At 46.0% G+C, this 20857-nt stretch overlaps 1 protein-coding gene and 1 long non-coding RNA gene across 3 annotated transcripts in view; both read right to left on the bottom strand.

Moving 5' to 3' along the window:
- LOC144584171 (uncharacterized) overlaps positions 1-20857 on the bottom strand; it is a 294410-nt gene that overhangs the window by 201600 nt on the left and 71953 nt on the right. The gene's annotated exons all lie outside the window — the stretch shown is intronic.
- MXD1 (MAX dimerization protein 1) lies at positions 3741-19767 on the bottom strand. Of its 2 annotated transcripts, XR_012080868.2 has the most exons (7): positions 19469-19767; positions 16882-16981; positions 13228-13257; positions 9819-9933; positions 8859-9018; positions 8496-8740; positions 3741-4343 (listed from the first exon to the last, which is right to left on the bottom strand). XR_012080868.2 is itself a non-coding variant. In XM_020780136.3 (6 exons), the coding sequence occupies exons 1-6, from the start codon at positions 19545-19547 to the stop codon at positions 8550-8552; spliced, it is 675 nt and encodes a 224-aa protein (XP_020635795.1). In that variant the 5' UTR covers positions 19548-19767; the 3' UTR covers positions 3741-8549. The 2 variants fall into 2 exon arrangements, 1 of the variants encoding a protein (XP_020635795.1); XM_020780136.3 differs by having other exon boundaries at positions 3741-8740.

Raw genomic sequence — 20857 nt, 5'->3', positions numbered from 1 at the left:
CAGGTCCTGGGCTCAAATTCAAACGATGAGTCAGGCACATGGACAAAGAGGAGCTTTTAAGGAAGGGGGCACCTGGCCACCCTGAGCTCATTGCTCAGGTTTACTCTGAACTCCCCGCGTGCGGCTCAGTTTTGTTTGGAGTGGGCACTGCTGCCCTAAAACGACCCTGTTTCCCCGAAAATAAGACCTAACCTGAAAATAAACCCTAGCAGGATTTTTCAGGATGCTCGTCATAGAAGCCCTACCCCAAAAATAAGCCCCAGTGAAGTGAAACCCTGCCCTCCACCCTTGTGCAGCAACCAGAAGAGGACAGGACAGTCTTTGAATCAATGTAGATGGTTGTACATTAAAAAAAAATAAAACAACCCCTGAAAATAAGCCCTAGCACGTTTTTTGGAACAAAAATTAATCTAAGACCCTGTCTTGTTTTTGGGGAAACAAGGTATCCTCCCCCCCCCCGGTCAAGAGGTCATTTGTGCCACTGAGCAAACACGGGGGTTGGTTGTTTTTTCTTTCCCAGGCGGTGCCTCTCCTGCCACCTCGGTCGCTCGGGGCCTCCACCCAGTCTTCCCTTGGCTCCGTGCCCGACACGGCATGCAGGCAGAGGTCCCTGCTACCTTGGCTTTCCCAGTTGCATTGAAGGCGATGCTTCTGCGAAGGAGAGGCCGGGCTTTATACGGGAATTTTCCAATCACAGTGTTGAACTGGGTGGTTGCAGCCCTAGATGTGTGGGTGTGGGTGTGTCCTGGGGGGGGCAGGGCCAGCAGTGTATCCTTGCCCCTGTGTTAGAAGGTGAAGGATGCACTGCAGGATTTTGTTTCTGGTCCTGCTGGACAAATCCCTCGACACCCCTGAATGTGGACTGGAAGTGCCTTGAAGCCAGGATCTGTGTTTTGCACCTTCTGGCACCTTTGGGCAGCCACATTAAGAAATAGAAAGAGCCCCGGTGGCCCACATACTGGTCAATATGTCCTGTTCAGACCTCAAGACCTTCAGCCTTCCTCATAGCCACAGGCAAAGGCTTCTTTCCTCTTCCTTAAGAAAGCAAACGAAACCGAGCTGATTAAAACCAACAGTGGCCGCACAAAGTCCTTTGAGCTCTGCCTCACTTTTACAAAAAAGTGAGTGGCTGGCCAACCTCCCAGCCTGGCGGCCAAGGGTTCAGGCCTCACCACTGCTCTTGGAGCAGCACAGGGAAGCAGCGGAGGGGCTGGAGACGCTGCCAGCCCGGCAGAAAGGCTGTGATGTATGGCGCCTGCAGCGTCCTCAGGAGCACAGCAGCAAAACAGAGGGTCCCCTCTCTGTCTGGGACTGAGATACACCGTGAAGCGGGGAGTGTGACGGGCTAGAACTCATAAAAACCACGCCTTAACTACCTTACTTATCTTGGAAACCCCACAAGAGTTGCCGTAAGTCGGTTCTGACTTGATGGCACATAAGATGCTGTACAGGACCAACTGCTTTTCTAAGCCAGTGTGCTTTACCTAGTACTATAAACCCCATCACTCCCATTACAGCCACTGAGCTGGCTGGCTAGAGGGGATGGGAGTTGTAATCCAGCACCTAGTAGTCCGTTCTTCAAGGGAAAGGGAAGCACAATGCCCGCCTCAGCAGGGACCCAGAGTCCCAGGGCTGCTGAGCAAAAGACAGGGCTGCTGGGGTCAGACCTGGCGAGACAGGTAAGCGTGTTAGACGTGGACAACTCCTTAAGTGCTCCTAAAGATCCATTTTTCTTAACATGAGTTCTTCCCCCCCCCCCCCCCACACACACTCCTCCTGTAATACGTGTGTCAGCCTGCTTTGTTTTCTGGCTGGTGGGAAGGAGATGAGCACTGGCTTTGCCGCCCCCCCCCCCCCGGAGACCCTGAGTGCCTGGAGATAAATGCTCCATCCCGTCACAGGGACACAGACTTCTCTTCAGCTTCTGGTGACCTTTTCTGGGTCATCTGATCTGACTCCTAGACTCCTGCTTGGAAGGAACGAGGGCCAGAAGACTGAGACACGCCGCAATGCAGCCAGCAGCCTCTTAGGGGTTTGTGGCAGCAAGAGAAACCCTAGTTTATCTTGTTTTCCATAGCCCACCAACTTCTCTCTTGCGAGGGCACAGGGGCACCGAGCCACCTGTTTTCAGCCTCCTGGTGCAAGGGAGAAACCATGTTAAACTGTTTCCTCTCCAAACAAGAAACAGCCAGGAAGGATCTCCTCCTCGCTTTCTAGAGTAGCTTGGCAGGCCAGGCAGCTTTCCCTCCCAGCTTTGTGCCAATTCCTGACTTCTCTTGGACGCTCACCAACGTTCTGTGGGTGTAGGCCTTCCTTGTGTCAACTGAGAGAGAAGCCTGGAGCAGCAGCTGAGGGTAGTGGCTTGAGAGAGGGGAGTCTTGTAGGCGGTGACTGTGCATGTTCATTTGACCCAAAAGGTAAGTGAAAAGAACCCCCCCACACACCAGGACTATGGCCATGCTAATTTTACCTATTCTGTAAGCATCTCAAGCATTTTTCTAGTGATCAATAGTGAATTACGTTTATACCTGCCAGGGAAATAGACAGCCCTTTCACAGGTTTTTCAGATCTGCACCCCACCACTCAAAACCAGAAACCCCCCCCCAAGAAAAAAAACAGAGAAGGGAAAATGAGCATCATTAGTGCCACAGAACCAAGTGATGTTTGCCAGCCTGGACACCACAGGGAGCAGATTAGATCAATTTGTGAGGACTCCAGGGCCTTCCATGACTGCAAAGTCAGGATGGCGAGGTGTCACCTCCTTTACCAGAGGCCGTATATGCTTCTCAATTCCAATTGCTAGAGAAGACCAATGGGAGCGTCAATGATGAGATCACATCTGAGTTCGCCAGTTTGAAATGCTCCCCTTTAACTTGGCGCAGATTTGTGTTCTTTGAAGCTCACTTCATTGGGGAAAGATCTCCAGTCTTTGAAGGAAGCCTTTGAATTCCTAACTGCTTCCCTTCAAACTGCTCCTCAGGCACGCTGGTCTCCTCCTGGGCTTTGTGCTTCCTTCCCTTACCTGTGGCATGCATTACAGCAGAGTGTCTACTCATACAGGCACTGCAGGCTACCTTCTATCAAGAAAATAATGGCAAGACACGGCTGATGATCTGGGGATGAGACCTGGGAAGCCAGCAGCTCTCAGGACAATCGGAGGTATCTGGATACAAAAAGTAAGCTTTGGAATAGGAAGGAACAACCCCCTGCGCTCAGGGCTGCCTGTACTACCACAAGATCTTCCCCACTGAATCCTAAGAATCTCAGCTTTTGTTGAGAAGGCTATGGAGGGTGGCAATGGAGGAGAGAAAGCACAATTCAGCTGCACGGCATTGTGGCCATATGTGGCCATGGCATCTTCTGAAGTCTCAGAAGCCAGACATTAGGCTGAGAAAGGTTCCTAATGATCAGAACTCTGAGGCACAGGAGGCCTCATTGCCTCTGCCCACAATTAGGAAAAAACAGAAAACTACAAAATGCGATAGTGCTCGGTGTGCATACAGGTTGAAGACACCAGTTTGGGACAGAATTTTCCCAGCCTTAGAAATGCAGTCTTCTGAAGCATGGCTTGTGGGCACCGCCTGCCTCGGCTCAAGTGGGAAACCAGGTTCCCGTGAGATCCTCACTTAAACCCAAAGCACTCAGTTAGTCCTAACGTTACTTGAATGCAAGTTGCATCATTTCCATCAGTGAATGAGTAAGAATTTCCTTTCCCACATAACGCCACTGCTAGAGCACTCTTTAATAATGAAATAATTTATTTTCTAACAGTTGAACAATACAGAAGTATACATATACACAGCAAGGTCATCTAAAACATGTAGTTTCTAAAAATGCATGTGCTAACTGTAATAAAAAGCACCATTATATGGTCTTGACACAGGATTTATAATGATGTGGTATTTACATTAGGAACTGAACATCTGGAAACTGAATTCCTATTTCCCCCTGCCTGCTGCTCCCCTGTTTAGGATGCATTTTTATTTGGAAGACTCCAAAATTAAACTCAAGAGTTCAGAACAGCAAGTGCTGTTAAGAGCACCGATGTAATGCAAGTTCCTCGGCCAATCGAAAAGAACAGCACAAAAAGAAAGCCAAACGTTTTCAGATGGGTCAAATCTTTGGGCACTTTAGAAGGATCAGCTATGTTTCAGCAAGCATATTTCAGCCATCTTTTAAGTATTCTACAACCAGACCACATATTCAAAACAAACAAGTTTGCTAAAGTAACCTTGGTACAAAGATACTGGAACACGGGAAAGAAATTCTGTTTGCTCAGTCATTGGGGTTGTCTTTCTCTTCCAAACCAAAAGCACTGCTGATTCACATAGCTGTTTGGAAAGCTTCAGGTAGTCAACAGAAAACAGTCACTTGCATTAAGGGGAAAAAAAAGGAAAAGAAAAAAAAAATAAATCTTTCAGATGAATGCAGCAAGAGCAGAAGCAACACAATACAGGTCACCAGGGGAGCAAGCGCACAGAGCTAGATATAAAAAGCAGAATTCGTCCAAATACAGTTAAGTGTCAAAACCTGAAATCTGTTACAAAGGGGGCAAAAAGGACTCTGAGTCCCAATATATTGCTAGACTGGACACCAGAGGCCTCAGTTTATTCTAATTAGGCAGCGAGCACTTAAAAAATAACCCTTCCCCCTCCTTCATCCCTCCCAGAGAATACTGGGCTTCCTCCTTCTGACTGCGTCTGTAAGCTCTACTGTAGAGACTGAGTTTTAAAGAGTGACCAGAGAGGAAAGAACCAAAAACAAATAACAGACCCCCCCCCGGGGGGGGGGGGGGCTTCAGGGCCGGAGAGATATGCCCCACTTTGAGAACAAAGTGCTAAAAGGGCCACTGGCAGTCCACAGCCTGCTCCTGCCCAGGGCTCTAGAACCGTGCAAGAGGGTGGGCAAGTTTGTGGCATCTCATTGGACATCTCAAATAAGTGCTCTGTATTTGAATCACAAATGGGTAGCTGGACCAACCTTGGGTAAAAGTTCACAGGATCAGCACCTTGAAAGCTCTGCTTTACTAAAAATGAAACAAAATCCCAAAACAAAACCCCATCATAAAAGTTCTGGGTGTTCAACACTCAGGAGAAAAGGAGGTCACGTAGAGACCACACTTTCAGGACACCCCAGCCTGTCACCCTGACAACCGAATTTCCTTCGGATCAGTAAGAGCACACAAACTTTGGATTTCCGTTTCCAGTCCAATATGCCCCAAACTGACTATTTGCACAGGAAGTCACCATATACAGCAGCATTTTGTGTGACCTTGTGAACGGGCACGCAAATTCCAGCTGTAAATGCAGGCACTGAAACAACCGCAGCTCCCCTTGAACAACCTACAAAATTAATTTCCTGCAGCTTATTGAGTAATAATGCTGGTGGATCAGTGAATTCTAGGGAAAGGCTGGCTGGACCAGAACGTTACACTTCCGTGGCCCAGTTTTACACATTCCCCACGTGGCACAGGGGCAGCTACCTCCACGGCTGCTCCACGCCACTCTGGCAGTGTATGAAACTTCGGCTCACACAGTTAGGTGGGGGACTGGTGCGCTTATGAGCCACACCGCTGCTCCCCGTCCAGATACGGTACAAGACCACACAAGTCACTCTAACCCAGTGGGCAGGAGTTCAGACATTAGAGGAAGTCAAATGTACGACTCACAGGAGCTGTTCCTCCAGCCTGGAAGTGGGCTACCAGCGGCATGGGCTGGGTGAAGAGCAAAGAGGGCCACAGGTGTTCGAAGCTGCCAAGGCTAGTCCTAGCCATGACGTGGAAAAGTGTCCCTGGAGCCCACAGAACAATTTACCTGTCTAAATGCTTTTGAAATACAACACATCCTTTTTAAGGTTAAGGTTTTTTTAACAATAGTGCAGTGTTTGCAAAGTCCAACGTTTTCTGTACCATACCATTCAAATTTTGAAAGGACCACATCCAGACTGTGCAAAGATCAGTTACTGGTTCACAATAGGGACAATTAAGCAAAGTCCCACAGTATTTTAGTAAAAAAAGAGAATGTGGGCAATCCACCTGGAATTTCTCCTGCCAAAAGTCCACCCACATGAACGCCCGTTCCCACAGCTCTGGATGGGTCTGCAACACTCACGCCCTTTAGGAATGGTGGGGAAGGACAGAGGCGGGACCCTGACCAGGAGAAATCAAAAGTGGACTGTGCCCAATTAGAATCAACTCATAAAAGGCACAACAATTAAAAAAAAACACACACACATCAAATTGAATCCTTAAGAATTATTACTTCTAAAGAAAAGTACACAAATTTGTAATTTAAATTTACCCCACGGAAATGTCCCCCAAATCTGAAGTTATTTTAAAATTAAGGTGTCAACATGAGAGTTGGATTTGAGACAATTTTATGCAACTCATTAACAACTATAGAAGCTCAAAGGTCTCAGGCAAGAAACATGTTGGAACAAAGGACCTCAAAGTGCAGTACTTAACATCTTTAAAGTTTATAGGTTGGGAGCTAGCTCTCTGAAGGGTTTTCTGCTTGGACTTAAAGCCAGCTTATAAATGCAAGAAAGGCCTCCAACAAACAGGAGCTCAGTGCAATTCTGCTGGATATCTGAAAATTCCAGCTGTTATTATTATCGTCATTATTATTATTTTAAAAGACAGCACACTCAAAAGTAATAGCTTTGGAGATTCTTTAGCAATCCACTAGCTCCACTTCCCATCATGAAAGTTTATTCAGAAATAGCTACAAACATTTTGAAGAAATCAAGTTTCGTCTTTATGTTGTTTGGAACTTGGGACAGTATCCTAGTGGGTTTTTTATTAACCCATTTGTGTGCATTCACAGAGACCACTACAAAGAACCTAGTGGATTTTGGCAGCAAAGGGTCCCTGCAAGCAAGCGTGAAAATTACATTTTGAAGCTGAATAAGCTACATAGCCCTTTTTGTGACATGAAGCTGCTTAACTGGCTCTCAAATATCCTGTAAGTGCTGGAGGACAGCAAGCTGCAAAAGGAGAAAAAAACTTTAAAAAGTCATTCGGGAACTGGCCAAGTGGGCACAGTATTAACGTTTAAAGAAAAAGGGGGACTGAGGAAAGCTAGGTTAGTACACCTTGACATACAAAGTTCCTAAACATCTATAAAAGCACAAAGTAACAAGAATATTACATTTATATAAAAATGAATAAATACTATTTATAGACCACATGTTATATACATCTGTGTGTGTGCTCAATTTAGCCAAAGTGAAGAATGCTATTGGGGTGGGACATCAATGTCAGAATGAAAGGTATGTATGTGTGTGTTGGGGGAGGGGGGAGATGCAAGTTTTAAGCGTCCAAAATCCACAAAGAAGCCACTTTGAGAGGGCTGCCAAATAATTTAAATAGGCAAGGAAATACTAGAATGCCAAGACGGCACCACAGAATTACTTTAATGCAGTCTTCTCCATCACTAACTTGCAGTTAGCACAGCTAACTCTGTCACTCAGTTATTGCTGAATCTTTAAGTAAACAGATTGGACTAGAACCAAGTATACAAATGAGGCATGTTTTTGTGCTAAAGGGATTGAGATCAGCTTTGTTCATCTCTCTGAGGTAGAAAGAATTGTCCCAGAGACAAGAAGCAGGACTTGGCAGCTAAAAAAGCTGCAAGGAACAAACAGGAAATGCAGCTGTTAATGTACAGACATTCTAAGGATTGCACAGGATTAGTATTTGGTCTTCTGACAGAAAGATATCAAGAGGTGTGTGAGTGAGTGCGTTTTTACTGGGGCCATCAGCTAAGAGTGAATTATCCCCCCCCCCCAATTTAGAGCCTCCAGCACGATTCTATTCTTACTCTATTTCTGCTTAGCTAAGTTTTGGTCTGATGGCCCCCTGCCTCCAACTCAGCCCTGGCCACTGAGAAGGATGGGCTCAGTGTTCAGAACGCACAGGGAGCTGTGAGTCAGTGCTATCAGCATGAGGAGTGCCTCTGAGACGTGATGTTACAACTGCAATGACTTGGGAGACTTCAGAATAACTCCCAGGCAGTGGCTGGACTGTTCCACTGTGCGAAGTCTCTAAAAGAAACTTACTTTACCTGGTACGTCTGTTATGCCAAATGTCGGCTCTGAATGACGAGCAGCAATCCTTCTGCAGGTCCCGTTTGAGGACCAGTGGCTAGCCGGGCTATTTATGTCACAACCTTCCCTCCCTCCCTTCCACCCCCCTGGATGAAAAGGTACATCTAGAATATGAGGCAAGAGCAGCACAGGCAAACGTGTGTGTCTCACTGCTACTGCAACAATATTCTTGGGTGCTGAGAAATCTGGTTGGAATGTTCAGTCTCACAGAGATGAGTTCACAGACGGAAAAGAGAAGCTAGTGGATGCCATCAGAGGTGTGCTCCAGAGAGTAGCTTGTAACCCACAACCCTATGCACTGTTTAGAGACTTTAGGCAAAGCAGATTTTGGTAATGTTGGTGGAAAAGAGGTTCACGTGCAAGAATTGTGGGACGGTCCAACATACTACCTAGTAAGATCCAACAAGGAAACAGTGATGGATGGCGGGGAAGCTCCTGGCTCCTTAGAGGCTGAGGCAGGCCTTCAGATTGTTCTGCAGCTTTATTCTCTTGATGCCTGCACTCGAATAGCCCTCATCGCTGCAGACGCTCTGCAAGCTCCCCCTTTCATCCGAATCGCTTGGGCTGCTGCTGCTGCTCCAGTCAAGGTCTCCTGTTAGATAGTCTGTGCTTTCCACATCCACATCGATTTCTTCTGCAAGAGAAATGCAAAGTCACTTGGGTAATTTGCTTCACATTTCTTCCCTAAACAGAGCGGTTTGTGTTTTGGTGTGAAGGCAGGGATCCAACTCCCATCCCCCACTTCTACTTACCTCTATCCGAATCTGACCGTTCGGAAGAAACCGTTGACCCTATACTGTCCATGCGGATGCGCTCGATGCCCAGTTTCTCTAGCTGCCTTTTCAGATGCCGTTGCTCTCGTTGCAACTGATCTATTTGGTGTACGGCTTTCCTGTCATAGTCTTCAAGTTTCTGTTGAAAGAAAGAGCCAACATTAGGCCATTAGCCAAGCTCTTCATGAGGAACAAACTCAGGGGACACCAGTTTTATCTCTCCCCCTGGTCACTATCTGCACTTGAAAGAGAGCTAATTTTCCAAACAGTCTGAACATCATCTCTGAAAACAAGAACCTTCCTCCCCAAGGCTGTTTTTCCATAGTTAGGTATTATCTGGCCCTCAGCTCACCTTGAACAGGAGTAATGCCCCCAAGTGTATTCTTTTGATGCGGCAATTCACTGGCCCAGTTCACAGGCCAGCCAGAGTTCATGAGCAGCTGTGGGAAGTACTTAAACAACTTGTGGGCCTTCCACCTGTGGTAGTGTGGGGTCTGAAACCAGGATCTCTGGCTTGGCTCTTTCTTGAAAACCCGGAATTTGTTCTTGCCTCTTCACTGTGGTATGCCAGCAGAGAGATAACGAAGAGGCTCCTGGTTCACCCATCACACGAAACAATCCATAGACAGAAGACCTACACTTTATGGACTGCTGCGCCCTTGCACAGGAGGTTGTGGCAGGAGTCAAGCAGCACGCACCAGGGGACGTTCACATGCCCAATGTGTTAATTCAAATGTTGTGACAACATTTCGTCCTTCTGGTGATTGTGACACAGGCAAGACGCTAGCTAGACAGGACCTCCTAGAAACATCTTCAACATTCTCTAAAAACTTTTGGCTGGAAACCCTATTACATGTTTGAAGAAGATTATCTAGAATGTTGATTTCCAAGTAATAGGTGTTTAGTACAGACTTCCAGAGATCATTATCACCAGCTCACCTTTATGTGCAATTTAGCCTTTGTTAGTAAACTCAGTGTAGTATGCCTGCTGGATTCCGGTCCAAGGGGCACCAGCCCTTTCAGCTTCTCCAGGCATAGGCGCAGATGAGCACGTCTGATAATCAAAATGAACATCCGTTAAGGTTGCAAGATCACAGTCTGGGAACAGTGCAAACAGGCCATGCTGCACTGCCTTCTTATGAAGCTAGGATGGCTCCAAAGCACAAGATGGGTCCTCAACGGTCAGCAGCAAGACAGTCTGTCTTGGGCCAGGGGCACAAGGGCATGCACCCCTCCCACCCATGATCTTTAAAGCAAGTACTTCTATTTCTCAATTTTAAAATTCTCATTTCTTGCAGACATAGCGATAAACCATGACACTCTTCAAATCTTCATTGGCCTACACGGCACACGACTGCCTCCTCCGACAACTCTATTTCAAATCACTCAGAGATCTGCTGGGAGATCCCAGTCTACCTTCTCCTGATTGCAAAGACAATGAGATTAGTGTCTGACTTCCACAGGAACAGGACAGGACTGAATCTGCATGCCATCTGTTTTGCATGCCGTTTTCTTATATTTGAAGGCAGAGGGGAAACACACCAGAACGGGGGGAGGGGGGGGAACATGTGGATTTTTAATACTGTGGATGGCCAAGACACCTCCTCTCATTAATTTGAGGCAGTGGTGATAATGATTGTAGCTGGCATAGGATTGTGGGGCTCAAATTCAATGAATATGCACAGAGTGCACAAGATATTGCTCGGTATTAAAGAACAAATGATGGATAGGTTTGTGCAGATTAAGCTATTATTGATACTTCAACACAAACAGTGATATAAGCCATTCCATCTATGAGAATAAGCTCAGTTTTCCACTGCCTTGAACTCTGGGTCACATTTTCAAGCCCCCCCCCCTTGCGTTTTAGAGTCATCTGACAATCGTTTCACCAAACCTCAGAGCCAAGCTTATGCGGCATCTTGCTAAGTCCTGGCAGCATGAACACAGACACCATGTTAATGCTGTTTGCACGGCACTAATCCCACAGGGCACAGCCTGTTTCTTTCAACAAGTGACCAATGGCAGCAAGTCAGCAGAGCAACTCATACAGGTAAGCAGGGTGTGATGAAATGATTCCTTCCAGAAGCAAGGGGAGCACTATTTACTTTGCATGTGCTGAAGGCAGAGGAATGCAACCTTGCTACCTACCCACCCGCTGCAAATACACAGAGTGCTCGCAGATTCAATTCCCATTCATGCCATGAGAGAAAACGAAGCATGAGTTTAATTCTCACATGGAAATCAAGTGGACAAAAGAGTGCTCCATCATGCCTTAGTCCTGCCCACATCACTCTGAACTGCAGTTCTGAAGCCATCTGATCAGATCATGAGATTTACTGGCTAAAGCAGTGGAATTTCCTTGTTTTCACTCACTGTAATTGCCCGGCAAACCTTTGGGGAGGCAGTTTACTAATCACAGCTGAGTAACATTTCCATACTAAGTGCTTTACAAGTTTGCTTTGGGGCAAACATATTCTATACTTTGCAAGGCAAAATTAAGTTCACCAGTCAGGGCAAATGTTTTGGGGAAAAAAATAAGGCAGAAGTAGTACAAACAAGTGCTTTTTTGAAAGGGGGAGGGGCTGGAAATTGAGTTCACCATTAGCTCACACTGGTGATTATAAAAATGCTCAACATGTCAACCACAAAATATTGTTCTCACAATGAACATTTGCTCATCAACTAGCGCTAACCTGAGTGCATGGGATTAAATGCTTCTTACATGTTGTAGCTGACACCAACCCTTTGCTTATCCGTATAAAGATATGGGGAACAAGATGCTCCTTCTTTGATAAGAATATAAAAACCATAATACTGGACCTGCCCAAACGCCTGTGTGGTCTAGCCCTATGTTCCAACGGTAGCCTCTAGGAAGACCACAAGCAATGCATGACAGCAAAAGCATCTTCCACACAAAACCTACAGCAACTGATATTGACACATAATGTCTCTGGCACTGGAGACAGTATATGGTGACTACCAGCTGGTATCATCATAACTAACCATTATTAGCTTTCTTCTTCATGACTCTGAGCAGCTAGCTTCATATTCCATTTCGGTTTTGCTACTTTGCTCCCATAATCACTTGCAAATCACAAATTACACTCTGGTTTCTACAAGACATATGCAACCAGCTCCTAAAAGTTTAACAAGCTTATTAAAAAGTCTTAGAAGAGGTCATACCAAGAGCCAATTCCCCCGTAAACACATGTATTAACTAATGGTCCTGTCCAACCTCAAGCAACCTTAACAGAAGCACAAAAAAGAGTTCAAATCCACCACAGCCTGATCCCAAGGAACAGCATGCCATGTAAGCCTCAATAAGCGGCACTGCAGGCACTTTCTGAAAAATACTTGGTGCACTCAACAGGATCTTACGAGAATGGACCTCATGTCATTAGCCTGGCCTCCTCTGACAGGACTCAGCTATTGAGAGATTTTAATGTTATACTTTGGAGGTGTGGAAAGACTGTTATGAGCCAATACTTCTCACATTCCTCTAAGAGGCAGAGAACTGTACACAACGGGAGTGGCCAAAGGAAAGCCAAGAACTACACCCTGTGATGCAAAGATTTTGAAGAGTGGCCTGCCAGTGGGGAAGCAAAGATTGCAGAGCCCAATTACTACTGCAATGCTACTGCAAAGGCTGCAGTTGCGATGGGGCTTGAATGCGCCCACAAGCAAAGAACACTTTAGCAACGGCCTCCTCCCGAAGACCAAGGGGAAGGAAGGAGGCATGGTGCAACCATCACTACCACAACTACAACCATAACTGCCACCACACTGTCCTCAGTGTGACTGGTGTGACCGGAGCCTCTCTCTCTTCCAGGGGATGGGAAATTTTTAGGACTTTGACTAGCCAAGCTTGGTTCTGAGGTAAGAAGAATAACTGAAATTATCCAAACCACCTTGTGGCTCGTTTGGATAATTTCAAATAGCCATCCATCCTTCCACCCTTTCACACAAAGAAAGGGTGCAAGGACAGATGGCTATCTGGCTGGAATCATACTCATTTCAGTCAGGACTGAACAAGAATTTTCCCATGGCCTCTTAGACTGTGCCTAGCTTTCAAGGTGAATTGCTTCATGGAAATCCAGTGGTAGTAGTGTGATTTAGTGCACACAACAAACATAACGGCCCAAGTGAGCAAGCATTAGGTATTGCATTAGTGTGAAGTATTTGTACTTGGCTATAAAGCAGCACCCAGAAAAACTAGTTTTTCTTTACTGGACTCTTCAGCTAAAACCCTGTTTTAATTGACATATGAAGGTGCTCCGTAACACTTAAGCACAGAATGTAGCTATTTGTAACATTAATTAAAAATTAAAAGAGATTTCTGAGGACTCACCTGTTCTTTTCCATTTCATTATGTGTTGACCTTGAAACAGAAAAAGACATTAAACATTTTCAATTGGAACCATGAGATCATAAATATTACAAAATGCAGCTCAACTAGTAAATGACCTTTAAAGACTTCAAGGAAACTCCTGATTATCTTTATGCCTATCATACACTGTTAATAATAGTCTACACAAATCCAGGACTGTGAGGCTTTAAATCAGGCACCACACCTGCCTTATGACCTGATAGCAATCACAACTGCCTTTCAGAGAGAATCTGCCATAATGGAAGACAAAATAATCTCCTGGATCATCCTGATCAACTGCTTCTTAAGTAAATACCTATGGGAAAAACAAGAAAAATCTACAATTTTTCTGAGCTGATTGATTTTAGAAAATACAGACCGAGCCAATACTTTCCAAAGCAATGTAGAGATCCATAAATTTTAAGTCTGAAAAACACACTCTTAACTCTTAACCTTGCCATTTTCAAAAATGTTTACATTTGGCAATTCAAGGCATGTTGTGTTATACCTTCTTCTTAAAGTTTCTGAAGCTCGTGAATAGTTTTGATAACTTTTCTGTGAACCACTTGCACTCATGGCCACTACAAATTACTATATTCCTTTAAATACATGAAACACCAGATTCTGTGAGGTTTACCTGTAAAGACAGACTGTCAAAGTATGCTAGAAACAACCTGCACAAACTAATAACCTATGATCAAACAGGTGACACACTCCCCACATAACACATGCTTTTGAAGATTCCTTCTACAGCGCCTTTAGATAAGGATGGCTGCAACATTATTCCTGTGAAGCACAAAACTCAACCACACTTCTGTATTATTATTTACGTGACATGCTACCTATGCCTCAGAAGAGCATAGTAAAAAAGAGACCCAAAGTTTGACAAACCACTATCAGCCTTCTTCAACCTGATGGCCTCTAGAGGTTTTCAACCGCATGTCACGTTTGCCCAATGTGGCCAGCGGAGATGACATGAGCTGTCGTCTGAAACATCTGGAAGACACCAGCCTGTGGAAGGCTAGCGTCTCTCTTGCTATGCAACCACTGAACTTAGCAGCTGAGCAGAAGGCTATGGTAACTAGGGATGGAGACGTTTGGGTTAACTCGAAGAGCAAAAACAAGAAAGAGGGATTTTTTTTCATTCCTTTATGACGGAGACTCTGAAATACAAATGATCTGGGAATCCAAATAAGTGTGAATGAAACAGATGTCTTAAGGATGCTATATTACTGTGCCTCCCCTGCTTTTTCGGTTTTTGCCTTTTATTTTATAGATTTTTTGAGGGATTTCTCCTCACTTCTTTTATTGTTCCTGGGAATGCTTATCTGCTGGTCCTGATGCTGGACTGAAGCTACAGAGACCTCTTTCTCCAATCCCCCAAGCTTTAGGTGGGTAAAATTTCAAATACTATTAGTGCCTGCTCAGATGTGTGGACATTCAACTTTCATTTCTCTTGTACTGTTGTTGTTCACTCTTAGAGCGGATGGCTGTCTGTTGCCTTGTCCCTGCTGAGGGTTTCTGAACTAGTTTTGAGAGTTCTTAGGTCTTAATTGGCTCTAGTGTCAGAAAGCAGAACTGTAAAACTGAAACAAAGAACCCAAAATATTCTGAAATTTTATGGTCTATAGAAAGGACTTGTACTTGAAAGAATCTAAAACTGAAAGAGCCCCCAAAAGACCCAGAAACAAAACCGGTACAAAAATCCCCTCTCCAAGGTAGATAAAAAATAAATGATAAAAAAAAAACAACCAAATGGATTTAAATTACAATTAAATTTCTAAAAAATCAATTAAAATTTAAATTGTCAAAAAAAAAAACACAACAATTTTTAAAATCAGGTCCATCCTGCCGCCAGCACATTCCTAATGCTCACTCCAAAAATAAACATCACAGACTCTTGTTAAAACTAGGCAGACAAAGACTTGCTGGACAAAAAACTAGATCAGTAAGGAGAGTTTATTGTCTCTATGGTATCATGAAACTAAAATCAGTAGTATCCCTTCCCTTTAATAAAACACCCAAGTGATTAACTTATGGGGGGGGGGGGAGGGGGGACAAACCTCTCCTTCTACATATGGCTCTATCCCAAAACAGTTTCTTTCATAGAAACAGAAGTAGAATTACCTAATTCCATAAAGAAATTAACTCAAATAAGATTCAAATAAAAGTACAGAGCAACAAGAGAAGCAGGGGATGAGGGAGGGGATGGCCTTAACAATGAAACTTCATCCTCCAGTTTCCATGCCATTCCCTGTATGCAGAACATCATGTCCTCATCTTAAGAATGCTAACCACTGGCACAACATAGGGTGATATAAGGACAAAGGTTTTACTGGGCACTTCCTTATTCCTAACTTTCTCATGACAGAAAGGTAGCATGGATGTAGCTTGTGGCAAGATATGCAAAGACCAGGAAAAAGAATGAACAAGACAGTGATTAAGCTATCAGAGATTACGCTACTTTTTCAGTGAAAAAGGAAGTGATCTGAAGGGATCCAGCACAAGGCTTGAGACCTCAATGTACTCCACTTGTCTTACAGCACAACTCACATAATCTCAAGCCACCAGCCATGACAGATGAAGCTTGTGTGACGCACAGGATACAATATCAGGTGTGCATGCAGGATGCCCATTTTTTTTTCTAGAAAATTCAGATTACTAAATCAATTCATTTTTATTCCAGTGGGTTTCTGGCCAAACAAGTTTAACAACTGGATACACTTTATCTGTGCCAGTTGTTTATGTCTTTATATATTTACTGTTGTTTTACACATCATAAGCCATTCTTAGTACAGAAGAGCAGAATATATATAAAATAATAAGTCTTGTAAAGTATCCAAGTGGAACATTTTTTCTAACTATAAAGCAGTGAGTTTGAGCAATCACACCAGATAAAGGGAATGAAGGAGAGTGAAAGCGAATGAATAAACAATCCTTGCATTTATGCAAACAAACCCTAGTATATTTATAATGAATTAAATCTCTTTGTTCACAGAGTTTGCAGCTGAATTGATTCTATTTATGATTATAGTTTTAACATACTCCCAAATTTCCTTGACTTCATAAGATACAAGTACTATAAACCTAACATCCTTAAAAGACACATTTAAATTAGTTTTTAGCTGGCTTCTGGAAAACTAAACTATTGTGGTGCAATAACTGCACAATATTTTTATCAAATACATTTCAGTATCCAAGTTGAGTCAAATGTCCTTTGCTATAAATATATTTTGAGACAGTTTGAATTAAGTCCATATTTAAAGGACCTGCTTAGACCCTGCTCAAAAGATGAGCAGGAAGGGGAAATAGGTTGGGTAAATTTTACCAAAGTAATTTTAGAAAGATCTTTCAGACATTTCAGCTGCATTGCTGTGCTATGCCACTTTAAATGCCTACAAGAAACAAAAGTGAAACTATTACACAAGATGTACCTGATGAGCACAGGAACTCTGGCACTACAGCATCATCTATAGATCAACTAATCCTGTAATTAAGACTAATGCCCTTGTGATTAGTGTGTGTCCAATGTACTCATCAGGCTACTATTATAATTGTACTGGAAGTGACTGGACTTTACATGATTGACCATAAAGAGGGAAGTCAATATATGGAAAACTATCAAGTTGTTATTACCTGCTGCTACTGCTGTTCTTCTTGGATTTGTTTCTTCGTTTTAAGGCCTCTCTGTCCTTGGTGTTGTAGGGTAACATGGATGCATAGCCATGCTCAGCTTCTGGAGGAGAAAGGATAGCACCTGTTCCATTAACTTTTGACAAAAGAAACATTGTCATAAATACACTGCCAAAGACATCTGAACAGCACCACTGAAAATGCACCTTCGCATTCTCAGGAATCCCTTCTGCATACAAGGCAACATTATACAAGATATTGCTCCATATTCAATCACAGATTCATTGGACAGCCTCAGGTAAGCTAATATTCTCTGCTTCATCACCCTTTGATATTGTATGGCCATGTTACTACCAACTGTAAACTTGATTAAACCAATGGCCAGAATCCAGTTACATCTGCACTGTGTAAGTAGGCAACTGCTCAAGTGAGCCAATGAGATGCTATGCTCATCTGTTTCCTTGGTTCAGGTAAACAGGTGCAAGACTAGCAAGTGAGGAAGGAGGAAACTACTATATAACTGCTCTTGTGCACATGGTTTTCCCCAACAGGATTTTAGCTATCATATATAGTGGCCAAAATTCTGTTGCTTAGCATAGCAAAAGGCACTACAGTAGGCCCATTAATCAATGGGGATTTGGTGAATCAATTCATGTGCAAGTTCCATTGATTCAAATAGGCGTACTCTAATTGTGACATGCTATGCTAGGCAACAGGATTTTGGCCTATATAGAGCATCTGAAACACACGAATTATTAGGATGATGAACCAATTAGACACAACATCTTGAGGTGGCTGTGTACTCAGAAAAACTCTTAGCCTCTACACAAAACCTAAAGAGGCTGCAAGGAACTGCACAGGGTTTGGGAGGAAAAAAAAGACTTGAGGCTATAAGCATAAACACCGTTGTATGTGTACAGAGGCAAAAGGCTAAAAGAGGTGCAGGAGAACTATTTTTGGGTTACTATCCCAAGTAGAGAATTTCTTCAGAGTCAGGCTATATAGAGCCATCAGAGAGAACAGAGCAGCAGCTCGCATTTCTGCTCCTTTGGAGATTGTCCCCAGCAGATGACATATGAGCAATTACCTTTCGTCTGTAGATGAACAAAAGCTTGGGGGCATGACTATATGCACCTGCACAGAACAGTCACAGGGAGACCTTGCCTTTTTGCAAGGATAAGATATAAACCAAGCATACAGCTGTAACCTGGCATCTCTACGTCATTCTTTTATATCAAATTAAGACTCCCCATCTTGGCTATCGAGTCTGCTTTTGAGAAGAATGAGCACTCTGATGCTTGGCCTTCATCCTTCCCCACTATTGTTTTATGCCATCCATGCTCTGGAGAACCTGAAAGTTCAGCATGTCCATAACTCTTTAGGGACCCAGTGACGGCATTACTGAGCCCAGAGCCAGGTTCCCATTCATGGTCACGTGGCTACTTCTTCCTGCTTACAAAAGGAGTACGATTTGGGGGGGGGGGGGGCGCGTTCAAGATGATCTGGGGTTGGAGAAGAAGGCAGCAAAAAAGATGGTGCAGGAAGAGAAGGCTTCCGAGCTTATTTCTCTGCTTGGCTGCAGAGGCCCTCCTTCAGCCGGGGTGCCCACTAAGCAGGCAACTGGTGCCACACCTCCAAGCAGGGCACCCCTCCCAGGGCAGCCTTCCCTCCCTCCCTCACCCTCCTTTTCGGCCAATGAGCCTGCTTTTACATCGCAACCCTTCCCTTGCAGATCCTCTTCCTTGACAGGAGGCGAAATGGATCCTCCTCCTTTTGTGTGAGTGGGGTTTGGGCTGGTTGTTGGTTTTTTTTTTTTTTTTTTTATTTTTGGTCCGCGAGGGGAGGGAGGGGGAAAAAAAGGCCCAGCTGCGCGAGAGAGTGGAAGGCTTTGTCCTCTCAGGCCCTGGAGCCACGGGAGGATGCCTGCCTGCCTGCCTGCCTGCCTTGCCCGCCTGCCCGGGCGACGAAGGGCTCGCCACCCGCGCATCTGGCCTGATCCCCGGGAGACACGTGGACAAAGGGAAGGAGGCCCTCCGAAGAAAGGAAGCCGAAGGCGGCGGCGAAAGAGGCGCCCCTTCCCCCTGCGTTTCGAGGGCAGGGCTGGTGGTTGCCCCCCCCTCCATCCCCGCCGCCGCCGCCGCCGCCGGCGGAAGGGGCGCCTGGTTCGGGCCTCCCCGCCCGGGGGCGTCTGTCGATCTAGAACCCCCTCCCCCTCTTTCTCAGAGCCTCTAAATATACTGGCCGTCGTCCCGGCGAAGGAGGCGGCCCAGGAGATCAACAGCACCGAGAAGGGAGAAGGACGACGGAGGGGAGGCGAGAAGGATCTTCTCTACCTTCCGCCCCCCCGCACGCGCGCACACACACACACACACACCCCGCAGGGACGGTTCACACGAGCACAGGGCGCAGGGACGGATGAGGAAGGAAGGCAGGCGCGTTGTCTGTCACGGGCCGGGCTCGGAGGATCCGGGACCGAGGGGGACCCATCCGGGCCGGGCGCCGAGCAGGCCGCGCTCCTCAGCGAGGACGAGCGCCCGACCGACCGACCGGCCCGCCGCCCGGGGCCGCCCGGGGCCCACCGGCGGCCTACCTCGCTCTCTCCGCTCGAGGAACTCGGCGGCCTCCAGCAGCATCTGGATGTTCTCGCACACCTGGGCGGTCGCCGCCATTTTGCCCCTTCTCTGCCTGCCTCGGGCTCGCCGACCCCCTCCCCTCGTCGCTCGGCCGGAACGGCGGCAGCTACAACGCGGCGACGACGGCACCGGCCAGGTTCGCCTTCCTTTCCCCTCCGGCGCCCGCAGCACGACTGCCTGTGTTTACCTCACCGCCGCCTGACAGACTCGGCGCAACCAACCCCTCCCCCCCCCCGCGACCGCAGCCCAACCCGCTGTCCCGCGAGCGCGGCGCGGATTGGGCGGCGGCAACCGGGCTCCTCCCTCGCCGTTTCCAGATTGGTCCGCCGCCATGCAGAACGGGAGCGGGCCACGCCCCGCTCGCTCTTCCTCCTTCTCATTGGCTTTCCCCCGCCGTTAGTAAGACTTAGCCTCGCCCCGAATCTATCTGCTTTCGGTTGGTTCAGCGGCTCGAAAGCACCGCCTCTCTGCGGACGCCTTATTTCATTGGACGAGCTTTCCACACACGACCCTTCCCCCGCCGCTTGGTATTGCCTACGTGACAGAACTCCCCCCATGCTTCTCTCCTATTGGCCAAGATTTTTAAGGCCACGCCCTCAGGCGGCCCTGATAGACCCACTCCTTCCTCGGGCATCCCTTGATTGGCCTCTGAGTCCCCCAACCCTCACCGTTTCTTATTGTTGCTTTTAGCGCTTAGCCCTACCCACCGTCCACGCGTTTCTGTCATTCCGACTGCTCAACGCGCATGCGCTGTGCCTTCGTTGGGAATGAAATCCTGGATTCTCATAAAACATGGTATACGCGTTTCAAATGTGCATTTGTTGCAGGATGCTGAGAATATCTTGGCTCCAGCAGGAGAGACCAGTGGGGAGAAATGATAAAACAAAGGCTTAAAAATCGTAAAATGGAGAAAACTAGGATATTTCGGTCACAAAAGGGGAAAGGAAAAATAGTGTTACAGATGATAAGGTAAAATGCACAGTATAGGGAAAGAGAAGTGCCAGGAAGGAGAAGAGCTTCTTGGCTGAAGAACCTGGGAGACTGGCTTGGATGCAATGTGACATCATTGCTTAGCGCTGCTGCATCCAAAGCCAACCGGATCTCCAACCTGCCCCACCAGAGAAACAACAAGATTAAGCAGCAGCTGATCTACTGCAGGTTAGATCTCTTTGGAGGGGGCAGCCTGGAAGCTGATAGCAGTGGATCTGCAATCTTCATCCTGCTTTGCCAGTTTATGTTCAAGACAAACCATGTCACTTTCAGCCACCTTTTTCAGCTGGTGACTTCCTGTTGTCTTCTTAACCCCCACCTCCAAATTTTTATAAAACCAATGCCTCAACAAGTCT

Source organism: Pogona vitticeps, chromosome 8 (genome assembly GCF_051106095.1).
Source record: "Pogona vitticeps strain Pit_001003342236 chromosome 8, PviZW2.1, whole genome shotgun sequence".
NCBI classification, from domain to species: domain Eukaryota; kingdom Metazoa; phylum Chordata; class Lepidosauria; order Squamata; family Agamidae; genus Pogona; species Pogona vitticeps.
Note: the sequence above shows the minus strand (reverse complement) of the source record. Positions and strands in the feature narration are given on the sequence as shown.